The sequence below is a fragment of the Scyliorhinus torazame genome, chromosome 6, assembly GCF_047496885.1.
Source record: "Scyliorhinus torazame isolate Kashiwa2021f chromosome 6, sScyTor2.1, whole genome shotgun sequence".
Classification (NCBI taxonomy): Eukaryota; Metazoa; Chordata; class Chondrichthyes; order Carcharhiniformes; family Scyliorhinidae; genus Scyliorhinus; species Scyliorhinus torazame.
Window position 1 is genome coordinate 14,844,504 of NC_092712.1, and position 26,060 is coordinate 14,870,563.

Sequence of the window (26,060 nt, forward strand, 5' to 3'; positions counted from 1 at the left end):
TGTGACACTGGAGTCACTTCTTGTTCGTGCAAGGACTGCGCTCTGGAGTCTTGCGTTGCTTCTATCGTGGAGGCTGTCCACGAGCTCTCTGTGGAGGCTTGTGACACTGGAGTCACTTCTTGTTCGTGCAAGAACTGCGCTCTGGAGTCTTGCGTTGCTTCTATCGTGGAGGCTGTCCACGAGCTCTCTGTGGAGGCTTGTGACACTGGAGTCACTTCTTGTCCATGCAAGGACTGCGCTCTGGAGTCTTGCATTTCTGCAATTGTGGAGTCTGTCCACGAGCTTGCTGTGGAAGCTTGTGACACTGGAGTCACTTCTGGTTCATGCGAGGACTGCACTCTGGAGTCTTGCATGTCTTCTTTCATAGAGTCGGGAACGTTGAGCGGGACGTGGACCACGCTCTGTGTGGCAGCAGGGCGCTCTCCGTGTGCTTGCACCGCTCCCTGTCTGTTAATGTCAGGCTGCAGCATCATCCGGTACTGATAAGTTGGAACGTCATATCTGCTGGATTGAAGATCCTCAAATCCGAAAAATGAATCCGCATCTGCGTCGGATTCAATGTGGGGGCCGCCAATGTGCAACACGAAAGGTTCGTCCGAGTCATAGTCGTATAGGACCACGGAGCTATCATTGGGCTCGCGAGGTCCGGAAACACTGTAAAGATCGTCATCGAAGTATTCGAGGTCGGAATCATCGGCTTGTGCGTAGGTAACTGCTTGTCGGAGGGTTCTTCGGAGGTCAAATTCATCTCCTGGGTCAATTTGCGGCACTGTGCTGTCATTCTAGGTGAGGGAAGGTTGTTTTACAGCTTTAACAGATTTTTGTTTTTTTTGATTTGGGACGTTTCCCTTTTAAATTGGATTTGGGACGTTTCCCCTTTAAATTGGTGCAGTCTGGGGCCTCTGACATCCTGACGCTCGGTATGTAGCACGTAGGAAGCGACTGCGCATGCTCAAATCGCTGTTCCTTTACCGATGGCCGTTTTCTTGACTGCGCATGCGCAGCATCTCGCGCATGCGCAAACGAAACTTCCGGTTCTGCGCACTGCTCGCGCAACTGTGCTAGCGTTATACCTTTAGCAAGATGGCCGCCGACCTCGACCCAGCCCTCTCTCAGGCCCGGGATTTCGGCCTCTGGGAATTCGGGCTCCGGGATCCCAGCCACGAGGTGAGTACTGCAGCTTTTCTTACCTTTATTTGCCGATTGGATTGTGTTTTCTTCACAGTACTTGGAGAATTTGTCCAGGACTGCCTGGTAATCGTACCTTTGCTGCCTCCTGAAGAACCTGAACCTTGTGAATATTTCTCTTGCCCTTGCACCGGCGATGGTGAGGAGAAATTCAATTTTTTCGCTATCATCCAGGTCTTGGAGTTCAGCTGCCACCAGGAACAATTCGAACCATTGCCGGAATCGCCGCCAGTTTTCGCGGAGATCGCCGTAGCACTGGAGCGGCTGCGGAACCGGGAGCTCTATCATTTTGCCTGGGCACTGCTGGTTGTCTGTGTACACTGAGGTATGCCGGCAGGTATCGATCCACTCCTGTACCATGTGGTGTTGGGTGCTCTGGTGCACAGATGAGCCAACACAGTTGTATGTGGTACAACTCTATTTTATTATAACTCTTATAATACAGTTCGTTCTGGATACTCTGCACGTGCTGTCTCCCTGAGTGTGTTTGGTAACAGATGTGTCCTGGTTCTCCTCTGCAGCTAATACTGACCACCGGGGGTCATGTCTGTGCTTTTATATCTTTCTGTCATTGGTTGTGGTGTTGTGTGTTCTGATTTGTCTGTTGGTGTGTCTATCATGATGTGTGTGTTTGAATATCATGACAGTGACGACAAGCCGACCCTCGGTGCCGGGTATGGTGTTATGACCACTGAAGGCGAATGGAGGTACCAACACGGGTGCAATGGTAATGGCACACAACAAAACAAAAGATAACACTAAAAGAGTAAATGTCAACAAGACAGCCAACAAGAACGGCCCTACTCCATGCCTTCCTTTGCTCGAAACACCACGCTCGGCTACACGGAAGAGTCGGCCTAAAGCTCGTATCCCCGGAACAACATGTAGTAGCTTATATGAGATCAGCCCTAAGATGCAACACTAATGACTCCCTACTGTCCTCACTTAACAGCAGTATGTCGCCTTGGATGTGGCAATGCTAGAGGTTTCAACCACGTCGACGAGCGACGTAAAGACTCGGAAAAGGCACTTGCATGAGTGTATTAAAATAGCAGGACAGAGGGCAGTATGGTAGCGCAGTGGGTTAGCCCTGCAGCCTCACTGCACTGAGGTCCCAGGTTCGATCCCAGCTCTGGGTCACTGTCCGTGTGGAGTTTGCACATTGTGCCCGTGTTTGTATGGGTTTTGCCCCCACAATCAAAGATGTGCAGGGTAGGTGGATTGGCGATGCTAAATTGCCCCTTAATTGGAAAAAATTAATTGGGTACTCTAAATTTTAAAAAGAAAGCAGGACAGGTTGATAAGATGGTTACGAAAGCAGATGGAATATTTTAATTTGTTATCCGTGTTATGGAATATAATAGCAGGGAGGTTATGGTAGTGAGGCCACAACCTGGGCACCGTGTGCAGCTCTGATCACCTCATTACAGAGGGTCCAGAGGAGATTGATGGGGATTCTGCCAGGGCTGGAAAACTGCAGCAATGAGGAGAGATTGGACAGGGTGGAGCTGTTCTCCTTGGATCAGAGGAGGCTGAGGGGAGATTAGATTGTGATGTACAGAATTGTGAGGGGTCTGGTTAGAGTGCGTGGGAAGGGCCTATTTACTTTAGCAGGGAGGCCAGTGATTCGGGGCGGGGAGCATAGATTTAGAGTGATTGGTAGAAAGATTGGAGGGGAGATGAGGAAAGATTTATTTTCACCCAGAGTGTGGTGGGGATGTGCAATTAATGGCCCGAAGGTAGAGGCAGAAACACTTACAACCAAATGAAGATGATCAGTCAAGCTCTGAATGGATTAATTTATGCTTGCTAGAAACCACAAAAGGGTTGTTTAAAAAGGTGCAATACTTGATTGTGTTCCTTTTGTTTGCTGAGAATGGGTCCCTGTGTGTGCCTGTATGTTGCTTCTGGTGAGCATAAAGGAGCCACGAGAAGTGCTTGATTGATTCTCTTAAATTGGTTGTTAGTAAATCGATTAGCACACTTGGAATTCCTCAGCAAGTGCTGCCCAATTGCAGTCATATCACACAGTAGGCTTTTTGTTTTCGTTTGGCGTGCATGGGCTTGTTGAGTGCAGTCTGAACTCTGCCAAATACAAACATCTAGAGGAACATGCTGTTTGCTTCAATCAGACAGTCCCTTGGATGAAGGGCTTACCCATTGTACTGCCACTGAACTTCATACATGGCATTGCTCGAACAAAGAGCAAAGAAAAGTACAGCACAGGAACAGGCCCTTTGGCCCTCCAAACCTGTGCCGGTCATGATGCCCTATCTAAAAATAAAAACCTTCTGCCCTTACTCAGTCTGTATCCCTCTATTTCCTCCATATTCATCTACCCATCCAGATGCCCCTTAAATGTTGCTAATGTGCCTGCTTCCACCACATCCTCTGGCAGCACGATCCAGGCACCCACCACTCTCTGCGTGAAAAGAGTACCCCGCACATCCAGACATAGGAACAGCTTCTTCCCCACAGCTACAAGACTCCTCAACGACTCCCCCTCGGACTGATCTGTTCCCTGTAAGAACACGATTCACGAGGCACTATGCTGTTCTTGCTCATGTATTTGCTTTGTTTGGCCCCTTGTTCTGCACCGTAACCAATCACTGTTTGTTGATGTACCATTTGTCAATGTTCTCTGTTGATTATTCTTTTGTCTACTATGTACGTACTGTGTACGTTCCTCGGCCGCAGAAAATACTTTTCACTGTACTTCGGTACATGTGACAATAAATCAAATCAATCAATCGATCTCCCTCAAACCTTCGCCCACTCACCTTGAACCTGTGCCCTGTGTAATTGACACTTCCATCCTTGGAAAAAGCCTCTGACTATCCACTCTGTCTATACCTCTCATAATTTTGTAGACCTCTATCAGGTCTCCCCTCAGCCTCCATCTTTCCAGTGAAAACAATTCTATTTTATTCAACCTCTCCTCATAACCAACACCATCGAGACCAGGCAACATCCTGGTGAACCTTATTTGCACTCTCTCCAAAACTTCCACGTCCTTTTGATAATGTGGTGACCAGAACTGCACGCCATACTCCAAATGCAGCCTAACCAGGGTTTTATACAGCTGCAACATATGATTTCCCAATTCCTGTACTCCATGCCCCGGCTGATGAAGATAAGCATACCATATAAGAACATAAGAAATAGGAGCAGGAGTAGGCCATCTGGCCCCTCGAGCCTGCTCTGCCATTCAATGAGATCATGGCTGATCTTTTGTGGACTCAGCTCCACTTTCCCGGCCGAACACCATAACCCTTAATCCCTTTATTCTTCAAAAAACTATCTATCTTTATTTTGAAAATATTTAATGAAGGAGCCTCTACTGCTTCACTGGGCAAGGAATTCCATAGATTCACAACCCTTTGGGTGAAGAAGTTCCTCCTAAGGTCAATCCTAAATCTAACTCCCCTTATTTTGAGGCTATGCCCCCTAGTTGGGGCTGGTTTAGCACAGGGCTAAAGAGCTGGCTTTTAAAGCAGACCAGCAGCACGGTTCAATTCCCGTACCAGCCTCCCTGAACAGGCGCCGGAATGTGGGGTTTTTCACAGTAACTTCATTTGAAGCCTACTTGTGACAATAAGCGATTTTCATTTCATTTTTTTTCATTTTCCTTTCATCCGCCAATGGAAACAACCTGCCGGCATCTATCCTATCTATTCCCTTCATAATTTTATATGTTTCTATAAGATCCCCCCCCCCCATCCTTCTAGATAGAGGAGGTCTTCAATCCCTATAGTTTAACTAAAGCCTCAGTCAGAGTATGTGTTAACTGGTAGCCCAGTGCGTAAAGTTCTCCCTCAATTTCCCTGATCAGTGTGAAGGTCCTGAGCATATTCCAATATTCAGACTGCACTCGAGTTTGAAATCACAATACAATGACCTCTGCTGCAGGTTGAAACCTTTTCTTTCTTTACTGGTCTGCAGGTGGTAAAGTGTTACTTTGATGATGGTTATCTCGATACATCTGTATACCTACTGGAGGAGCTGTTGTGTGATAACACCATTCCTGGACCTGCAATCATCATTGATAAAAACAGGTAGGAAGCTGTGTGTGTCTGTGGGAGTGTTTTTGTGTGTCTGTGTACGTGTGTGTTCATGTGAGAGTGTGCATGTGTGTGTCCGTGAATGTGTGTGTGTCCGTTGTTACAACACAATGGGCTAGCGCGCGGTCAATTACTTCCAGAGACTCCAGCGACCCCCAGAGACCCGCCCAGCGACCCGACCTACCTAGTGATAACAAAGAACAAAGAACAAAGAAATGTACAGCACAGAAACAGGCCCTTCGGCCCTCCAAGCCCGTGCCGACCATGCTGCCCGACTAAACTACAATCTTCTACACTTCCTGGGTCCGTATCCAGGAAGAAAGAAAAATCCATGTGGAGGCCTGACCGGGCCTACTTCAAGATCCGACCCCAGGAGCGCCCAACCTGCCTCAGGAAGCCCCTGCCCACGACCCAGGATCCCCGAAACGGCGGCGACCCCGCGCGAGGACCCAAACGCGCTGCAAGGTATTCCCGCGCCCGCTGAACGCCGGGACCCATCCGGATCGCAAACATGCCCCCCTAGCAATCCCTCTTCCTCAACCAGTGCCCGGGACCCTGCCAGACGCGATCCCAGATACGTAACCAGTGCCCTGGTCCCCGCCAGACGCAACCACCTACCTTCCACAAGGTCAGACTTATCCCATCGGATCCCAGGATCATCCAGCAGCAGCCGCCGACCGAGGAAGCGAGGGAAACGCGGCGGTCTGCAGATTAGACTGAAGCACCGTGGTTTCAAGACCCCTCTCCCCAGCATACTCCGGGCAAACGTCCAAGCGATCGAAAACAAGCTGGATGAACTTAACGCTAGACTTACCTCTCAGAGGGAAGTAAGAGACTGCTGTGTGCTCTGTTTCACAGAGACATAGCTCACCCCCACCTCACCGGACTGTGCCATACAACCTGAGGGCTTCTCAATTCACCGGGCGGACCGCACGGCATCATCAGGCAAAGCGAAGGGTGGAGGGGTTTGCCTCCTCATCAACTCCTCCTGGTGCTTGGATGTGGCGACCTACTGCTCCCCGGACCTGGAATACCTGACCGTGAAGTGCCGCCCATATTATCTTCCACGTGAGTTCACTTCAGCCATTATCACAGCGGTCTACATCCCACCCCAGGCAGAAGTGAGGAAGGCACTGGACGAACTATACACAGTAATAAACAACTACGAAACAGAACACCTGGAGGCCTTGTTCATCATGGCCGGAGATTTCAACAAGGCCAACCTCAAGAGTGTACTGCCAAAATTCCACCAGCACATCTCCTGTCCCACCAGGGGCGACAACACTCTTGACCACTGCTACTCAAAAATCAAGGGCGTCTACCGTTCCATCCCCCGACCGCACTTTGGGAAATCAGACCATAAGACGGTGCTCCTTCTCCCGGCATACAAGCAGAAACTCAAGCGGGAGAATCCAGCTAAGAAGGTTGTGCAGTGCTGGTCCGAGGAGACCGAATAGCTCTTACGTGACTGCTTAGAGACAGTGGACTGGTCCATATTTAAGAACTCAGCGACCAACTTAAATGAGTATGCCACCACCGTCACAGACTTCATCAGCAAATGTGTGGGCGACTGCGTGCCAAAGAAAGCAGTACGTGCCTTCCCCAACCGGAAACCATGGCTCAATCGCGAGATTGACTCCCTACTGAAGGACAGATGTGAAGCGTTCAAGGCAGACGACCCTGACCTATACAAGAAATCCAGGTACCACCTCCGCAAAGCCATCCGAGATGCCAAGAGAGAATATCAAACCAAGCTAGAGTCACAGACAGACTCTCGGCGGTTGTGGCAAGGACTAAACAACACAACGGGCTACAAAGCGAAGCCGAACAGTATCTCTGGCAACAGCGCACCCTTCCCCGATGAACTCAATGCATTCTATGCTCTGTTCGAGCAGGTAACCAACAATCCGCTGTCGAGTGCCCCAGCAGCCCATAATTCACCCATACCCACCATCACAGCTTCCGAAGTCAGATTGGCCTTCCTGAAAGTGATCCCTCGGAGGCGACGGGCCCGGACGGGATCCCTGGTCGTGCACTCAGAACCTGCGTGGACCAGCTGGCAGAGGTATTCTCGGACATCTTTGACCTGTCCTTACTCCACTCCGAGGTCCCCACCTGCTTCAAGAAGACCACCATCATACCGGTACAAAAGAAGAACCAGGCAACGTGCCTCAATGACTACCAACCAGTGGCCCTGACTTCAGTCGTAATGAACTGCTTCGAGAGGTTGATCATGAAGCGCATCACCTCCATACTCCCAGAACGCCTTGATCCACTGCAATTCGCATACCGCTGCAACCGGTCCACATCAGACACCATTTCCCTGGCCTTACACTCATCCCTAGAGCACCTCTAAAACAAGGACTCCTACATCAGACTCCTATTTATTGACTACAGCTCCGCCTTCAACACCATAATTCCAGCCAAGCTCATATCAAAGCTCCAAAACCTAGGACTTGGCTCCCCACTCTGCAACTGGATCCTCGATTTTCTGAACAACAGACCACAATCAGTAAGAATGAACAACAACACCTCCTCCACAATAGTGCTCAACACCGGGGCCCCGCAAGGCAGCGTACTTAGCCCCCTACTCTACTCCCTGTACACACAACTGCATGGCAAAACTTGGTTCTAACTCCATCTACAAGTTTGCTGACGATACGACCATAGTGGGCCGGATCTCGAACAACGATGAGTCTGAATACAGGAGGGAAATAGAGAACCTAGTGGAGTGGTGTAGCGACAACAATCTCTCCCTCAATGCCAGCAAAACTAAAGAGCTGGTAATTGACTTCAGGAAGCAAAGTACTGTACACACCCCTGTCAGCATCAATGGGGCCGAGGTGGAGATGGTTAGCAGTTTCAAATTCCTAGGGGTGCACATCTCCAAAAATCTGTCATGGTCCACCCACGTCGACGCTACCACCAAGAAAGCACAACAGAGCCTATACTTCCTCAGGAAACTAAGGAAATTCGGCATGTCCACATTAACCCTTACCAACTTTTACAGATGCACCATAGAAAGCATCCTATCGGCCTGCATCACAGCCTGGTATAGCAACTGCTCGGCCCAGGACCGCAAGAAACTTCAGAGAGTCATGAACACCGCCCAGTCCATCACACGAACCTGCCTCCCATCCATTGACTCCATCTACACCTCCCGCTGCCTGGGGAAAGCGGGCAGTATAATCATAGATCCCTCCCACCCGGCTTACTCACTCTTCCAACTTCTTCCATCGGGCAGGAGGTACAGAAGTCTGAGAACACGCACGAACAGACTCAAAAACAGCTTCTTCCCCACTGTCACCAGACTCCTAAATGACCCTCTTATGGACTGACCTCATTAACACTACACCCTGTATGCTTCATCTGATGCCAGTGCTTATGTAGTTACATTGTATATGTTGTGTTGCCCTATTATGTATTTTCTTTTATTCCCTTTTCTTCTCATGTACTTAATAGTCTGTTGAGCTGCTCGCAGAAAAATACTTTTCACTGTACCTCGGTATACGTAACAATAAACAAATCCAATCCAATCCAATTCCAACCCCACTTGGAGTCGCAATTCCTAATTCCCCACTTTAACTCCATCCCCCGCCTCCCCCAAACACCCTCTACACATACACAAAAGACAGACAAATACAGAGAGGAGGAGTGAGGTGTAAAAAATGATAAGTAAAAGTAAAAAGAGTCTTTGTTTCAGATGGATGTCTTTAAGCAGACCTTCCTTCAAAGTAAACTGTCAGATCCAGGTCTCTGTTTGCAGCCTGTAATGGTTTTCACTGCAGATTCATTCAGGTCTCTGCAGTTTCAGAAATACAGCAACTCACAGCCTTTCTGGAGTGAGAGAGAGATTTTTGTGTATTGGAGTGTGTGAAGCCAAGAGCAGTGAGTGTGAAGTAATGGGTTAGGAGACACTGCAATTAGTTGTCTCATTTATGTTAAGTATCCATTAATTGACACTGATATGTAAAGGGACTTCAGGTGGCCTCTGGCAGGTGATGTGTAGTTAGAGTTTTGTGCAAAGTCTGTTGGAATGAAATAAATGTGTGTTGGTGAAAAAGGAACAAAACTTTAGACTCTTCATATCACAGCAACTAAAACGTCTAACAGTGAACAGTTGCAGACAACTACGCAAGTGGCACTGTTCCTATTAAATGTACAGAGATCGGCACTTCTGTCTTTTTCTCTATAACGTTTGATCCTTTCATCATTTCTCGCGCACTCATTTTATTAATTTCTCCCTGTTTCTCTTTCACATTCCCATGGTCTATTCAGGCAGTTCCAATTTTAATTACTTGGTGACAGTGGGTAAGTTCAGGTCAATCACGCACAAACTGGGCAGGGTATTACCCAGACAAACTGGGCAGGGTATTACCCAGACAAACTGGGCAGGGTATTACCCAGACAAACTGGGCAGGGTATTACCCAGACAAACTGGGCAGGGTATTACCCAGACAAACTGGGCAGGGTATTACCCAGACAAACTGGGCAGGGTATTGCCCAGACAAACTGGGCAGGGTATTACTCAGACAAACTGGGCAGGGTATTACTCGGACAAACTGGGCAGGGTATTACCCAGACAAACTGGGCAGGGTATTACCCAGACAAACTGGGCAGGGTATTACTCAGACAAACTGGGCAGGGTATTACTCAGACAAACTGGGCAGGGTATTACCCAGACAAACTGGGCAGGGTATTACCCAGACCAAACTGGGCAGGGTATTACCCAGACCAAACTGGGCAGGGTATTACCCAGACAAACTGGGCAGGGTATTACCCAGACAAACTGGGCAGGGTATTATTCAGACAAACTGTGCAGGGTATTACTCAGACAAACTGGACAGGGTGTTACCCAGACAAATTGGGCAGGGTGTTACTCGGACAAACTGGGCAGGGTATTACTCGGACAAACTGGGCAGGGTATTACTCGGACAAACTGGGCAGGGTATTACCCAGACAAACTGGGCAGGGTATTACCCAGACAAACTGGGCAGGGTATTACTCAGACAAACTGGGCAGGGTGTTACTCAGACAAACTGGGCAGGGTATTACTCAGACAAACTGGGCAGGGTATTACTCGGATGAAATGGGCAGGGTATTACTCTGACAAACTGGGCTGGGTATTACCCAGCCAAACTGGGCAGGGTATTACTCTGACAAACTGGGCAGGGTATTACTCTTGACAAACTGGGCAGGGTATTACTCAGACAAACTGGACAGGGTATTACTCTGACAAACTGGACAAGGTATTACTCTGACAAACTGGGCAGGGTATTACTCTGACAAACTGGGCAGGGTATTACTCTGACAAACTGGGCAGGGTATTACTCAGACAAACTGGGCAGGGTATTACCCAGACAAACTGGGCAGGGTATTACCCAGACAAACTGGGCAGGGTATTACTCAGACAAACTGGGCAGGGTATTACTCAGACAAACTGGGCAGGGTATTACCCAGACAAACTGGGCAGGGTATTACCCAGACCAAACTGGGCAGGGTATTACCCAGACAAACTGGGCAGGGTATTACTTGGACAAACTGGGCAGGGTATTACCCAGACAAACTGGGCAGGGTATTATTCAGACAAACTGTGCAGGGTATTACTCAGACAAACTGGACAGGGTGTTACCCAGACAAATTGGGCAGGGTGTTACTCGGACAAACTGGGCAGGGTATTACTCGGACAAACTGGGCAGGGTATTACTCGGACAAACTGGGCAGGGTATTACCCAGACAAACTGGGCAGGGTATTACCCAGACAAACTGGGCAGGGTATTACTCAGACAAACTGGGCAGGGTGTTACTCAGACAAACTGGGCAGGGTATTACTCAGACAAACTGGGCAGGGTATTACTCGGATGAAATGGGCAGGGTATTACTCTGACAAACTGGGCTGGGTATTACCCAGCCAAACTGGGCAGGGTATTACTCTGACAAACTGGACAAGGTATTACTCTGACAAACTGGGCAGGGTATTACCCTGACAAACTGGGCAGGGTATTACCCTGACAAACTGGGCAGGGTATTACTCGGATGAAATGGGCAGGGTATTACTCTGACAAACTGGGCTGGGTATTACCCAGACAAACTGGGCAGGGTATTACTCTGACAAACTGGGCAGGGAATTACTCTGACAAACTGGGCAGGGTATTATCCAGACAAACTGGGCAGGGTATTACTCAGACAAACTGGACTGGGTATTACTCGGACAAACTGGGCAGGGTATTACCCGGACAAATTGGGTAGGGTATTAATCAGACAAACTGGGCAGGGTATTACCCAGACAAACTGGGCAGGGTATTACTCAGACAAACTGGGCAGGGTATTACTCTGACAAACTGGGCAGGGTATTACTCCGACAAACTGGGCAGGGTACTACTCAGACAAACTGGGCAGGGTATTACCCAGACAAACTGGGCAGGGTATTACTCAGACAAACTGGGCAGGGTGTTACTCAGACAAACTGGGCAGGGTATTACTCAGACAAACTGGGCAGGGTATTACTCGGATGAAATGGGCAGGGTATTACTCTGACAAACTGGGCTGGGTATTACCCAGCCAAACTGGGCAGGGTATTACTCTGACAAACTGGACAAGGTATTACTCTGACAAACTGGGCAGGGTATTACCCTGACAAACTGGGCAGGGTATTACCCTGACAAACTGGGCAGGGTATTACTCGGATGAAATGGGCAGGGTATTACTCTGACAAACTGGGCTGGGTATTACCCAGACAAACTGGGCAGGGTATTACTCTGACAAACTGGGCAGGGAATTACTCTGACAAACTGGGCAGGGTATTATCCAGACAAACTGGGCAGGGTATTACTCAGACAAACTGGACTGGGTATTACTCGGACAAACTGGGCAGGGTATTACCCGGACAAATTGGGTAGGGTATTAATCAGACAAACTGGGCAGGGTATTACCCAGACAAACTGGGCAGGGTATTACTCAGACAAACTGGGCAGGGTATTACTCTGACAAACTGGGCAGGGTATTACTCCGACAAACTGGGCAGGGTACTACTCAGACAAACTGGGCAGGGTATTACCCAGACAAACTGGGCAGGGTATTACCCAGACAAACTGGGCAGGGTATTACCCAGACAAACTGGGCAGGGTATTAATCAGACAAACTGGGCAGGGTATTACTCAGACAAACTGTGCAGGGTATTACTCAGACAAATTGGACAAGGTGTTACCCAGACAAACTGGACAGGGTATTACTCGGACAAACTGGACAGGGTATTACCCAGACAAACTGGGCAGGGTATTACTCAGACAAACTGGGCAGGGTATTACCCAGACAAACTGGGCAGGGTATTACTCTGACAAACTGGACAAGGTATTACTCTGACAAACTGGGCAGGGTATTACTCTGACAAACTGGGCAGGGTATTACTCTGACAAACTGGGCAGGGTATTACTCAGACAAACTGGGCAGGGTATTACTCAGACAAACTGGGCAGGGTATTACCCAGACAAACTGGGTAGGGTATTAATCAGACAAACTGGGCAGGGTATTATCCAGACAAACTGGGCAGGGTATTACCCAGACAAACTGGGCTGGGTATTACCCAGACAAACTGGGCTGGGTATTACTCTGACAAACTTGGCAGGGTATTACCCAGACAAACTGGGCTGGGTATTACTCAAGACAATCTGTGCAGAGTATTACCCAGACAAACTGGGCTGGGTATTACCCAGACAAACTGGGCTGGGTATTCCTCTGACAAACTGGGCAGGGTATTACCCAGACAAACTGGGCAGGGTATTACTCTGACAAACTGGGCTGGGTATTACCCAGACAATCTGTGCAGGGTATTACCCAGACAAACTGGGCTGGGTATTACGCAGACAAACTGGGCTGGGTATTACCCAGACAAACTGGGCTGGGTATTACCCAGACAAACTGGGCTGGGTATTACTCCGGCATTGGATTTCCACTCACCCCTTTCTCCCAGGGTGGGTCAGATTAAGAATGAGCATCTATTTATCTCACTCTCTATTTCTCTCTCATACCCATCCCTTTTCGGTTTTCTCTCCAGTATCTGTCACTCTGCCTATCTCTCTCATTCTTTCTGCCTCAGATTCATTTTGCTCCAATTTTCATTCTCTTATTCTCAGTCTCACTCCGAGTCCCAGGTTGCGGGTTTGAGGTCCGCTCCAGTGACTTGGGCACAAAATCCAGGCTGACACCCCCAGTGGAGTTCTGCACTGTCAGATGTTCCATCCTTTGGATATTTGGGTGGGATATTAAACTCAAGCCCTATTTGCCCCCCCTCAGGTGATCGTGAAAGATCCCATCAGCTGCTGTTTCGAAGGGAAGCCGGCCAATCCAGGTTATCCATCAACCAACGCCACTAAAACAGATGATCTAATCGTTATTGCATTGCTGACTGTGGGACCTTGTGGTGGTGATCTGTCTAAGAGCCACTGCTCCCATCTCCACACCTCACAGTCCTGTGCTTATCACTTCAGTTTGCTCCTACGAGCCTCTCGTTATCAATTTCAATGAGATTCGGGAACAGAATACCCGAGATAATTCCCTGTAGCCTCCCTCATATGTGTTTAAATAAACACAGATCCTCCTCCTGTGGGACCCACCACCTGTAAGCAGCGGTTGTCCCTCAAGATTCGAGCTCTCACGCATCACCATGGGAAATTCACGGGTTCTATTGTTGCCTGTGACTCTGAATGTGGAACGCCTACCTGGGCCCGGGGCATCTCACAGAAGGGCAGGGATAGCCATCGCCCCGAGGTCTCAAATGACCCAGCTGGGCAGGATCTTACTGTGGCACAAGTTAACTGCTCTGCCTCCCACAACAGTGGAAGCACTCGAGAAGAGCTTCATCAACTATGGATCTTTGGGATGTCCTGTGGTTGAGAGGTGCTATATAAATGCAAACTTACCCAGGCTTCTGATCCAGAAGTCCCACGATTTTTTTAATTTGTAAGCTTGTTTTCAAATTCCTCCGTGGCCTTTCTCCTTCACGCCTCTGAAACCTCTTCTGTCCTGGAAACTCTCCGAGGCATCAGCGTTCCTCTAATTGTAACCTCTTTCTTCCATCCTCCATTGGTGGCTGGGACTAAGCAGCCAAGGCCCTAATCTCCCATCCCTAATCCTAATGGCTCCGCATGCAGCTTGGTGTCGGTGTTTATAGAGTCTCCGAGGTTTACAGCACAGAAAAGGCCCTTCGGCCCATCACCGGACAAAAACAACCACCTCACCGTTCTAACCCCATTTCCCAGCACTTGGCCCATAGCTTTGGCATCGCAAGTGGACATCTAAATACTTCTTAAATATTATGTGATAACGCTCCTGTGGAGTGCCTTGGGGTATTTCACTATGCTAAAGGCACGATACTAATGAAACTGTTGATATCAGTTCTTCTCCCTTTTGCTCCACAGCACCATCTTGATTGAACCAGACTGTACCGCTGACATCACCCAGCACGGTGACATCAAAATAACCATCGGCAGTGGCAAGGCGCATGCTATTGGGCCCAAACTGGACACAATCCAGCTCTCTATCTTCTCTCACCGCTTCATGAGCATCGCAGGTACGAATAACAAGAGTTGAGAGGAAACCTACAATTGGATTGTAGCATGATGTCCATTGTCCTTCAGTGAGGCACCGGAGGACATTGTTGTCCGTCAGTTTGAGGAGTGAGACAGATTGAAATGAAATGAAATGAAAATCGCCTATTGTCACAAGTCGGCTTCAAATGAAGTTACTGTGAAAAGCCCCTAGTCGCCACATTCCGGCGCCTGTTTGGGAAGGCTGTTACGGGAATATCTGGTTACTTCTGTTTAACTCAAGTCAACGGGAATAAACAAGTAAGGTTATTAGGGGGGCTTGACCGAGTTGGTGCACACAGTGCCTGTGAGACACATCAGTGCCACCCGCCACTGTGATTAAAGCTGGACTGGTACAATTGTGACCCACTGAAGGGTGAATTTAGCTCCATGCTATATCATTCTATGCAATGCCGTCTAGTTTATTTAATAATCTAGACGTCACTCCTCACTCTTCTACAGACTAATCTAAGAACATAGTAAATAAGAGCAGGAGTAGGCCATTCAGCCCCTCGAGCCTGCTCCGCCATTCAGGAAGATCGTGGCTGATCTGACTGTGGCCTCAACTCCTGCCCATTCTCCATAGCCCTTGGCTCCCTTGTCGAACAAAACACTGTATAACTCCACCTTGAATTTGGTCAATGACCCCCAACCTCCACCGCCCGCCGGGCTGGAGAAGTCCAAAGATTAACCACCCTCCGAAAGAAGGAATTCTTCCTCATCTCCATCTGAAATGGGAGATTCTGAAAGGTGCCCCCTCATTCTAGGTTCCCCCACACGGGGAAATATCCTCTCAGCATCTACCCTGTCAAGTCTCCTCAGAATCTTGCATATCTTAAATACAATCATCGAATTCTTCTGAACTCCAGTGAGTACAGACTCAGGCTGCTGACCCTTTCCTCACCAGACATCCCTTCATCCTGGGAATCAATCTAGTGAACCTTCTGTGAACTGCTTCCAATGCAAGTCCCCCTTTAAATAAGGTTCTTTTTTTTTCTGGGGAAAAGAAAACTGCACACACTACACTAGGTGCGGTCTCACCCATCTTCTGTGTGGTTATAACGTGACTTCCCTACTATTCCAGGTGGTCGGTTAGCTCAGTTGGCTAGACGGCTGGTTTGTGATGCGGAGCAAGACCAACAGCGCGGGCTCGAATCCTCTACCTGAGGTTATTCACGTAGGCCCTGCCTTCTCAACCTTGCCCCTGGCCTGATGTGTGGGGACCCTCCGGTTAAATCACCGCCAGTCAGCTCTCTCTCAAAAGCGACTGTGGCGACATTTATGTTTTTTTTACTATTCCAATGTGCTCCTAGCTGGTTCCCCACATTCTCCATAAACTTTACAAAGCTGAATGCCTTTCCTCTACCCCCACCCACCGTGCTCTCTGACCTATATTGGCTCCCAGTCAAATGATGTCTTGCTTTTCAAGTTCCCGTCCTTGTTTGACAAACCCCTCCAGGCCTCACCCATTCACTAACTCTGTAATCTCCTCCAGCTCCACAGCCCTCCCCAAAGGATGTTCACTCTTTTAATTCTGGCCTCTTGCTCATCCTCCATTTTAATTGTTCCTCCACTGGCAGCCGTGCCTTCACCTCCTTGGGCGCCCGGAACTCTGGAATTTCCCCCCCCCCCTACACCTCTTCCCTCACTCTACCTCACTTTTCCACCTTCAAGACTCTTCCTATCTCTGTAACCAGGTTTTTGGCACCTCCTCTAATATCTCTTTGAGGTTCAATGAGTTTGCTTCATAGGAGCCCTGTGCAGCACTTTGGGATGTAAGAGCGGTTTCAAAACCTGTGTATTGAGTCAGCTTCCACGTGGGATTCTTCCTTGTGGCTCTATTCAGTACAGAGAGTAACAGGCACATCAGCAATCTGGATAATGTGGTTTATTTATTAATCCAAGCTTGGTTATGTGTACACGGAAATGAGATCTGAATAATGCCAAGATCTATCTACTAAACACTGATAAAAACACATCAATTATACAATTTCCAAAAATCAATAGCCCATCCCAGTTGGACTCGATCCAGTCCCTGAAAAAAGCCTGACGTCAATCTTAGCATCCTAAGTTGTTTCTTCCCCATCTCAGCATCCTCCCATTGTTCATGAGGGCTTGGATGACAGAACTGGCATCCTCTTTACTTCATGGATTGTTTCAGAAAGCCAGGATATAAAAAGTGACTTCCTTTTCGCTTCCAGAGGCTATCGGAGGCCACTGATTAAAAACTTGTGTTTACTAGTAATTTGCTGATCACACATCACCTGTGTCTCAAAAACATGGTCAAGTTGGCTAGCCTAAATCCCATCATGCATTGTGGCCACTGCTTGTAGCCAGAGTTTGATTACTTATTACTGCTATGTCCTAAAAATACATGTTTAATGATTAATAATGATTACTCAGTACACTAGAATTAATATCAATCCTTAATAAACTAACTTATGTAAAACTACTCTAGTGGCATCCAAGCTATTCAGTTTTAAGAGGTCTCACCGCCGGACACCCCCCTTCAGATGTGATATTCTAATTAAAGGCGCTATATAAATGCAAGTTATTGTTAATGTTGATCTTGGTCTTGCCTCTCCAATAAACATGGTACTTCATTGTCTGAGAAGTCCTGGGGCAGCGAAAGGCACTAGCACTATAGAAATATAAAACCCCTCCCCCACGTCATCGTCCTCTCTCCCTACAGAGCAGATGGGTCGTATACTGCAGCGAACCGCTATCTCCACCAACATCAAGGAGCGACTGGACTTCTCGTGCGCTTTGTTTGGTCCCGCGGGTGGTCTGGTGTCCAATGCCCCCCACATTCCTGTGCATCTGGGAGCCATGCAGGAAACCGTGCAGTTCCAGGTAAGGTTCAGCTAAGGTGGCACCGTGGTTAGCACAAGCTGTCTTACAACCAGGGACCTGCGTTCAGTTCCGGCCTTGGGGTCTCTCTTTGTGTGGAGCTTGCCCACTCTCGTGTCTGCGTGGGCTTCCTCCGGGTGCTCTGGTTTCCTCCCTATTAAATTGCCTCTTGGTGTCCGAAGATGTGCAGGTTAGATCGGATTATGGGGATAGGGCAGGGCAGTGGGCCTAGGTAGGGTGCTCTTTCGAAGGGGTGATGCAGACTCGATGGGTCGAATGGCCTCCTTCTGCACTGTAGGAATTCCATAGGATTCTATTCTATGGCGGTCAGAGTTCAGCAAGGAACTCTGGGGAGGTGATCTGCATCCTGAATGAGTGGAGGGGGCAGTAACTGCATCATACTCCCACCTCCTCCAGTGGGACACGGGGGGAGGGGGCTTTATTCAGGTTTGACAGGAGGAAGTCGAAGCTCAGGGTGGGAGGGGGGCGTTCGGGGTACTGAATATGGTGATCAGTGGGACTACAAATGTCCTCGTGCCTGGAACCACTCCAGTAAATCTCCACTGCACCCTTCCTTACAAGGTGTGTCAGACACAACATTGCAGCCTAACTGGCATTCTAAAATAATTTCACATAACTTCCTTGGTTCTCGTTATAAAGCCAAGAATTGCAGGTGCCTTTTTAACAGCATTTTCTCAACCACACAACCATACTTTCTTGAAAGCCCCATCCCCTACTCCTGCCCTCTTTGTGTGTTCAGGGTGAGCAAAGGGCTAGGGTCAGCTGCGATGCCCTCTGTAGTTGAGCAGCCGACCTTTGTTCCCAAGAGCAGGCTGACACAGTGGTGAGCTGTTTTCAAGCTGACTGGCGGGACCGCAAAGAAGGAAAAAGGAAGGGTTTCTGCAGGATGTCAAGTGTCTGAATTACTTATGATTTCTGTGTGCACTCTCTTTTTCCCCCCCCCGCCCAACAGATTAACCACTTAGGGGATGACCTCAAAGAAGGCGATGTCATCCTCAGCAACCATCCCAGTGCAGGAGGCAGCCATCTTCCTGACCTGACTGTCATCACGCCGGTAAGATCCACAATACTGCCCAGTATTGTACCAGTCCCCGAGAAGCACAAGGACAGCAGATAGCTGGGAACCCCACCACCTGGAGGTTCCCCTTCAAAGTCACTCTCCACCCTGACTTGGAAATATATCAGCCGTTCCTTCACTGTCGCTGGTACAACATCCTGCAACTCCCTCCCTAACAGCACAGTGGGTGTACCTACACCACATGGATTGCGTCAGGTTCAAGAAGGCAGCTCACCACCACCACCTCAAGGGGCAACGAGGGATGGGCAATAAATGCTGGCCTAACTGGCGATGCCCACATCCCGTGAAACAAATAAAACAAAATAAATAGGAAGTGCAGAATGCCCGTTGGACTCTCCAGCCATCTTGAGGTGAATTTATTGATCATCGAGGTGGTGGGTGTTAGTCCCAGGGAAAGACATACCTTCGTCTTTAGCAAACAGGCCTGGGTAGACGGAAACTATTTTTGAGAATTGAGGAGTCTAGGACGAGAATGGTAACCGGCTGTTCTTGCAGGAGTGAGATTGGGAAACGGCGCTACACACCGGGGTTCTCTCGAAGCTGTGCTGGTGCGTGGCTGTGCAGCACTCGGGAATGTGCAGGGAACCAACGGGCCTTACACCAACAGCGATTTCAGGCATACGCTCCTGCGCAGCCTGGTGTCCACAGTCTTAAAGAGACTGCGCGGTGGAACAAGCTGGCTGCCATGGCAAACAGAGAAGTTAGACAGAATATTTATGGAAGAAGTCTGGAACTCTCTTCTGAAAATTGACATTGTGCTAGATCAACAGTTCAATTTAAAAAAAAAAAAAAAATTTACGGATGTGGACGTCGCTGGTTAGGCCAGCATTTATTTATTTTTTAAATTTAGAGTACCCAATTCATTTTTTTTTTCCAATTAAGGGGCAATTTAGCATGTTCAATTCACCTACCTTGCACATCTTTGGGTTGTGGGGGCGAAACCCACGCAAACACGGAGATAATGTACAAACTCCACACGGACAGTGACCCAGAGCCGGGATCGAACCTGGGACCTCAGCGCCGTGAGACTGCAGTGCTAACCACTGCGCCACCGTGCTGCCCAGGCCAGCATTTATAGCAACATCCCTAGTTGCAATTCAGAAGGTGGCAGTGTGGTAATACCAGGTATTGCAGTACCAGAGAGAGGAATGACCATTGGCTAGACCGCAGGGTCTACCATTGGGCAATGTACATAGCCCTGCCCTGAGAGGCGGGGTATAAGAACCAATGCCGTCCCAGCAGCCTTCACTTTTATAACTTCGCTGCTGGGTACAGTTCTATCTGATTAAAGCTGAATCGATATGACTCCACGTGGACTCAAGAGTATTGATTGTGTATCAATTTAATCAGATAAGTACTTTGAAGGATAGATCTCCGCATCAAGCCGGCGTGCCTTCAGCTCAGCCCTCACGCAGAAAACTCTGCTGCCATTTTTAAGCATTAGCTGGCATGCTTCCAGAGCTACCTCGATACGGCTGCCGACACCCCCACGGAAAGGCAGAAAATACACCACCTCACTCGCGGGTCAGCCCGGCGATCTACCCCCTGATCGAAGGGGCGGCGAACTATGATAAAGCCATGGAACTGCTGGAAGGACACTACATTCGTCCACTTAATCAAGTCTACGCCCGTCACCTGCTGGCAACGAGACGGCAGAGCCCAGATGAGACGCTAGAAGATTTCTACCGGGCACTGATAGTGCTGGGCCAAAACTGCGGCTGCCCAGCGGTGACGGCGAACGAGCACTCCGAACTTTAAATTCGAGACGCTTTCGTGGAGACGCTTTCGTGGCAGGTATGATTCGCCGAAGGCTACTCGAAATGGACACGCTGGGCCTCACCGAGGCCCGGACCCTGGCAGGGTCCATGGATGTGGCGTACAAAAACGCCCTTGCGTATGCCCCCGCGCGCACCGCGCCTCCCTGGGCTGCGTGGCACCCCGCCGCGGCAGCCTCCCAGACTTACCCGCTAACTCCGCAGTCCTGCGCGGCAAGGCGCCCCACTACCGCCGCCGGCCAACGCCGCTGCTTCTGCGGCCAGGCGAATCACCCGCACGCGTGCTGCCTGGCCCGCACCGTCACCTGCAAAGGGTGCGGCAAGAAAGGCCACTATGCCGCGGTCTGCCTCGCCCGCGCGGTGAACGCGGTATCCAATGACTACCCTCAGCCGTTCTTCCAGCCGCCCGCTGTGCAACCACAGCCGTTCTTCCAAGTCCCGACCGTCCCAGGCCCACCACCACACTCCCTTTTCCCATCCCCGCCGGCCCAACCCGCACCGCAGCCTTTGCCCCGCCAGGCAGCGTCGCAGCCGCGGCCATTCTTCCCCCCGGCAACCATGCTGGAGGAGTGCACGCAGCTATTTTGTCCTTCGCCGGTCCAATCGTCGGGGTCTCCGTCCCCGAACTCCATGGGCGATCCCTGGCCGGCGCCATCTTGGATGGGGCCTCAAGCCCCCAGCACGGCTGGCTACGCGCTGCCGGACCAAAACCCCTTGCTGCAGCTGGCCTCCGCTACGCTGGAGCAGCATGCGCCGCCAGTTTGCTCCTCCCCGCCGCCATCTCCAGAGTCCCGGACTCCACGTGCGATCCATGGTCGGCGCCATCTTGGATGGGGCCTCAAGCCCCCAGCACGGTTGGCTACGTGCTGCCCGACCAAAACCCTTTGTTGCAGCTGGCCTCCGCCTTGCGGGAGCAGAGTGTGCCGCCATTTTGTCCCTCCCCGCCGCCATTTTGTTCCTCCCTGCCGCCATCTTCGCAGTCCCCGGACTCCATGTGCGATCCATGGACGGCGCCATCTTGGATGGGGCCTCAAGCCCCCAACACGGCTGACTATGCGCTGCCCGATCTTCACTCCTTGCTGCAGCTGGCCTTCATTACCCTGGACCAGAGTCGGCCCCGAACGCTAGCAAAGGCCACCACGACGATCGGCATCAACGGCCACGTGACGTCATGCCTCATCGACTCCGGGAGCACAGAGAGCTTCGTCCACCCCGACACGGTAAGGCGCTGTTCTCTGGTCACCTATCCCACCCAACAAAGGATCTCCCTGGCCTCCGGGTCACACGCGGTGCGAACCTCACCGTCCAAGGCAGGGAATTCCGCAATTTCCGCCTATACGTGCTGCCGCACCTCTGCGCAGCCACCCTTCTGGGACTGGATTTCCAGTGCCACCTACAAAGCCTTACTTTTAAATTCGGCGGCCCTATACCCCCCCCTTACTGTTTGCGGCCTCGCGACCCTTAAGGTCGACCCGCCTTCCCTGTTTGCGAACCTCACCCCGGATTGCAAACCCGTCGCCACCAGGAGCAGACGGTACAGCGCCCAGGACCGGACCTTCATCAGGTCCGAGCTCCAAAGGCTGCTGAAGGAAGGGGTCATCGAAGCGAGCAACAGCCCCTGGAGGGCTCAAGTAGTGGTGGTAAAGACCGGGGAGAAGCATAGGATGGTCATCGACTATAGCCAGACCATCAACCGGCTTACGCAACTGGACGCGTACCCCCTCCCCCGTATTGCCGACCTGGTAAACAGGATTGCGCAATACAAGGTCTTCTCCACGGTGGATCTCAAGTCTGCCTACCACCAGCTACACCTCCGTTATAGCGACCGCCAGTACACTGCCTTTGAAGCAGATGGGCGGCTCTACCACTTTTTAAGGGTTCCCTTCGGTGTCACAAAAGGGGTCTCGGTCTTCCAGCGTGAGATGGACCGAATGGTTGACCGGTACGGCTTACACGCAACGTTCCCGTATTTTGACAACGTCACCATCTGCGGCCATGACCAGCAGGACCACGACACCAACCTCCGTAAATTTCTCCAGACCGCTCACCTCCTGAATCTGACCTACAATAAGGAGAAGTGCGTGTTTAGCACCGACCGTCTAGCCATCCTAGGCTACATAGTGCGAAATGGAGTCATGGGCCCCGACCCCGAACGCATGCGCCCCCTCATGGAGTTCCCCCTCCCTCACTGCCCCAAGGCCCTAAAGCGCTGCCTCGGCTTCTTCAGCTATTATGCACAATGGGTCCCTAATTACGGCGACAAGGCTCGACCCCTAATCCAATCCACGACCTTCCCCCTGTCGACGGAGGCCCACCATGCCTTCTGCCGCATCAAAGCGGACATCGCAAAAGCCACGATGCGCGCCATCAACGAGTCCCTCCCCTTCCAGGTCGAGAGCGATGCGTCTGACGTAGCTCTGGCCGCCACCCTCAACCAAGCGGGCAGGCCCGTGGCTTTCTTCTCCCGCACTCTCCACGCCTCCGAAAGTCGCCACTCCTCGGTCGAAAAGGAGGCCCAGGCCATAGTGGAAGCTGTGCGGCACTGGAGGCCTTACCTGACTGGCAGGAGATTCACTCTCCTCACGGACCAATGGTCGGTGGCCTTAATGTTCGATAATGCACAGCGGGGCAAGATTAAGAACGACAAGATCTTGCGGTGGAGGATCGAACTCTCCACCTTCAATTACGAGATCCTGTATTGTCCCAGGAAGCAGAACGAGCCTCCTGATGCCCTATCCCGCGGCACTTGTGCCACCGCACAAGTAGACCGCCTCCGAGCCCTCCACGAGGACCTCTGCCACCCGGGAGTCACCCGGTTCTTCCATTTTGTTAAGTCCCGGAACCTGCCTTATTCCATCGAGGAGGTCAGGACTGTCACCAGGGACTGCCGAATCTGCGCGGAGTGCAAACCGCACTTCTACTGACCAGAGAGGGCTCATCTGATAAAGGCTTCCCGTCCCTTTGAACGCCTCAGCATGGACTTCAAAGGACCCCTCCCCTCCACCGACCGCAACACGTATTTCCTGAACGTGATTGATGAGTACTCCCGGTTCCCATTCGCCATCCCCTGCCCGGACATGACCACAACCACCGTCATCAAGGCACTCCAAACTATTTTTACACTGTTTGGTTTCCCCGCGTACATACACAGTGATAGGTGGTCCTCCTTTATGAGCGACGTGCTGCACCAGTTCCTGCTTAGCAAAGGCATCGCCTCGAGCAGGACGACCAGCTGTAACCCCCGGGGAAACGGGCAGGTAGAAAGGGAGAACGGAACGGTCTGGAAGACCGTCCTGCTGGCCCTTCGGTCCAGGAATCTCCCAGTCTCCCGCTGGCAAGAAGTCCTCCCAGTGGCCCGTCACTGCTATGTACTACCACGAACCAGACACCTCATGAACATCTCCTTGTTTTCCCCCGGAAGTCCTCCTCGGGGACCTCGCTCACAACCTGGCTAGCGACACCCGGACCCGTCCTGCTGCGGAAACATGCGAGGGCGCACAAGTCGGACCCGCTGGTCGAAAGGGTCCACCTGCTGCATGCCAACCCCCAGTACGCCTACGTAGCGTTCCCCGACGGACGCCAAGATACGGTCTCCCTCTGGGACCTGGCGCCCGCCGGAGCCCCACGCGCGCCCGAGCCACTGCCCCCCCCCCCCCTGCCCCCCCTCCACCGCACCTGACCGGAGGGTCAGTACTGCTGCCAGAACCCCGACCTAGAGCCGAGCAGGCACCGACGCCCCCTACAGGCACCCCTTCCTTCTGCCCATTTTTCAACCTTACAGCGCCGCCTAGGGGTGACGAAACTGCCTGGGAGGAAGACACCACGTTCCCGGAGTCACTACTGCCGGGGCCCTCACCAGTATCGCCGCCGAAACTTAGACGCTCCAGTAGGACGACCAGGCCACCCGATCGTCTGATTGCAGCACCATGAAGAAAATTAACAACGCAAGAACTTTCTCCGCAACCCTCGATAGCATGGTACCTGCAATACCTGGTCCTACCATGAAAAGGCGACAGTAATACTGGCCATCACCCCGCTGGCTCTTTTTTTAACAGGGGGTGAATGTGGTAATACCAGGTATTGCGGTACCAGAGAGAGGAATGACCATTGGCTAGACCGCGGGGTCTACCATTGGGCAATGTACATAGCCCCGCCCTGAGAGGCGGGGTATAAGAACCAATGCCGTTCCAGCAGCCTTCACTTCTGTAACTTCGCTGCTGGGTACAGTTCTATCTGATTAAAGCTGAATCGATATGACTCCACGTGGACTCAAGAGTATTGATTGTGTATCAGGCGGTGAGCTGCCTTCTTGAACCTCTGCATTCCCTGAGTTGTAGGTCACCCACTGTGCTGTTAGGGAGGGAGTTCCGGGATTATGACCCAGCGACTGGTCCCACCTCTCCCAGAACCGATCCCAATGCCCCAGCTATCTGAACCTCCCCCCCCCCCCCCCCCCAACACCATCTCTTCAGCCACCTGTTCATCTTGCATATCCTGCTGTTTCTACTCTGACTAGCACGTGGCACTGGTAGTAATCCTGAGATCACTACCTTTTGAGGTCCAACTTTTCAACTTTCTTCCTAACTCCCTATATTCCGCTTTTAGGCCCTCACCCTTTTTTTTTATACCTATGCCGTTGGTACCGATGTGTATACAGGCTGTTCACCCTCCCCCCTCCAGAATGTCCTGTAACTAATCCGAGACATCCTTGACCCTAGCACCAGGGAGACAGCATCCCATCCTGGAGTTTCTCTTGCGGCCACAGAAATGCCTATCTATTCCCCTCACAATTGAATCTCTTATGACTATCGCATTTCTATGTCTTTTGCCCCTCTTCTGCGCAGCAGAACCAACACGTGGTGCAACAAATTTGACTGCTGCTGTTATCCCCAGTGGCCATTCCCCTCAACAGTATCCAAAACGGTATATCTGTTTTGCAGGGGAATAGCAGAGGGAGTTGCTCTTGCAGAGAGCACGATACCCGATGGGCCTTAACCTTCCGTGCCAAAATTATCCTCTGAATCTATTATCTGATTATGATCACATTGGTATTTGAGATCTTACTGTGCACAGATTTGGCCGCCGCGTTTTCTGCATTAAAACAGTGACTACGCTTCGTCAGTACCTCATTGGCTGCAAAGTGGCCGAGAACATCCTGAGGTTGTACAAGGCACTGTATAAATGCAAGCCATTTCTTTCCTTGTTTATCCGACGTTCCACTTGATTATTCTCTCCCGCAGGTTTTCCGAAAGGGTGTTTCCCGCGCCGTGTTTTTTGTCGCGAGCCGGGGTCATCACGCTGACATCGGAGGCATCACCCCTGGGTCCATGCCACCACACTCCAAATCGTTGCAGGAGGAAGGCGCCGTCTTCATTTCATTCAAACTGGTGAAGGATGGAGTCTTCCAGGAGGAGGGTGAGTGTGGGCTTTAGCACGCCACCTATTGGACAGTTGATGCATTCGCTCCACTGAGCTTTGCCCCAATCGATTTGAGCGACCCGAC

The 26,060-nt window shown here is 50.8% G+C and overlaps 1 protein-coding gene across 1 annotated transcript in view; it reads left to right on the forward strand.

The window, feature by feature from the left end:
- The window catches only part of oplah (5-oxoprolinase, ATP-hydrolysing), a 167,870-nt gene that overhangs the window by 75,207 nt on the left and 66,603 nt on the right, over window positions 1-26,060 (forward strand). The window contains exons 15-19 of the mRNA XM_072510166.1: window positions 5,131-5,243; window positions 14,666-14,817; window positions 17,526-17,686; window positions 18,657-18,758; window positions 25,798-25,972. Of these exons, the coding sequence (XP_072366267.1) occupies window positions 5,131-5,243; window positions 14,666-14,817; window positions 17,526-17,686; window positions 18,657-18,758; window positions 25,798-25,972 (703 nt within the window). The remainder of the gene's footprint in view (window positions 1-5,130; window positions 5,244-14,665; window positions 14,818-17,525; window positions 17,687-18,656; window positions 18,759-25,797; window positions 25,973-26,060) is intronic.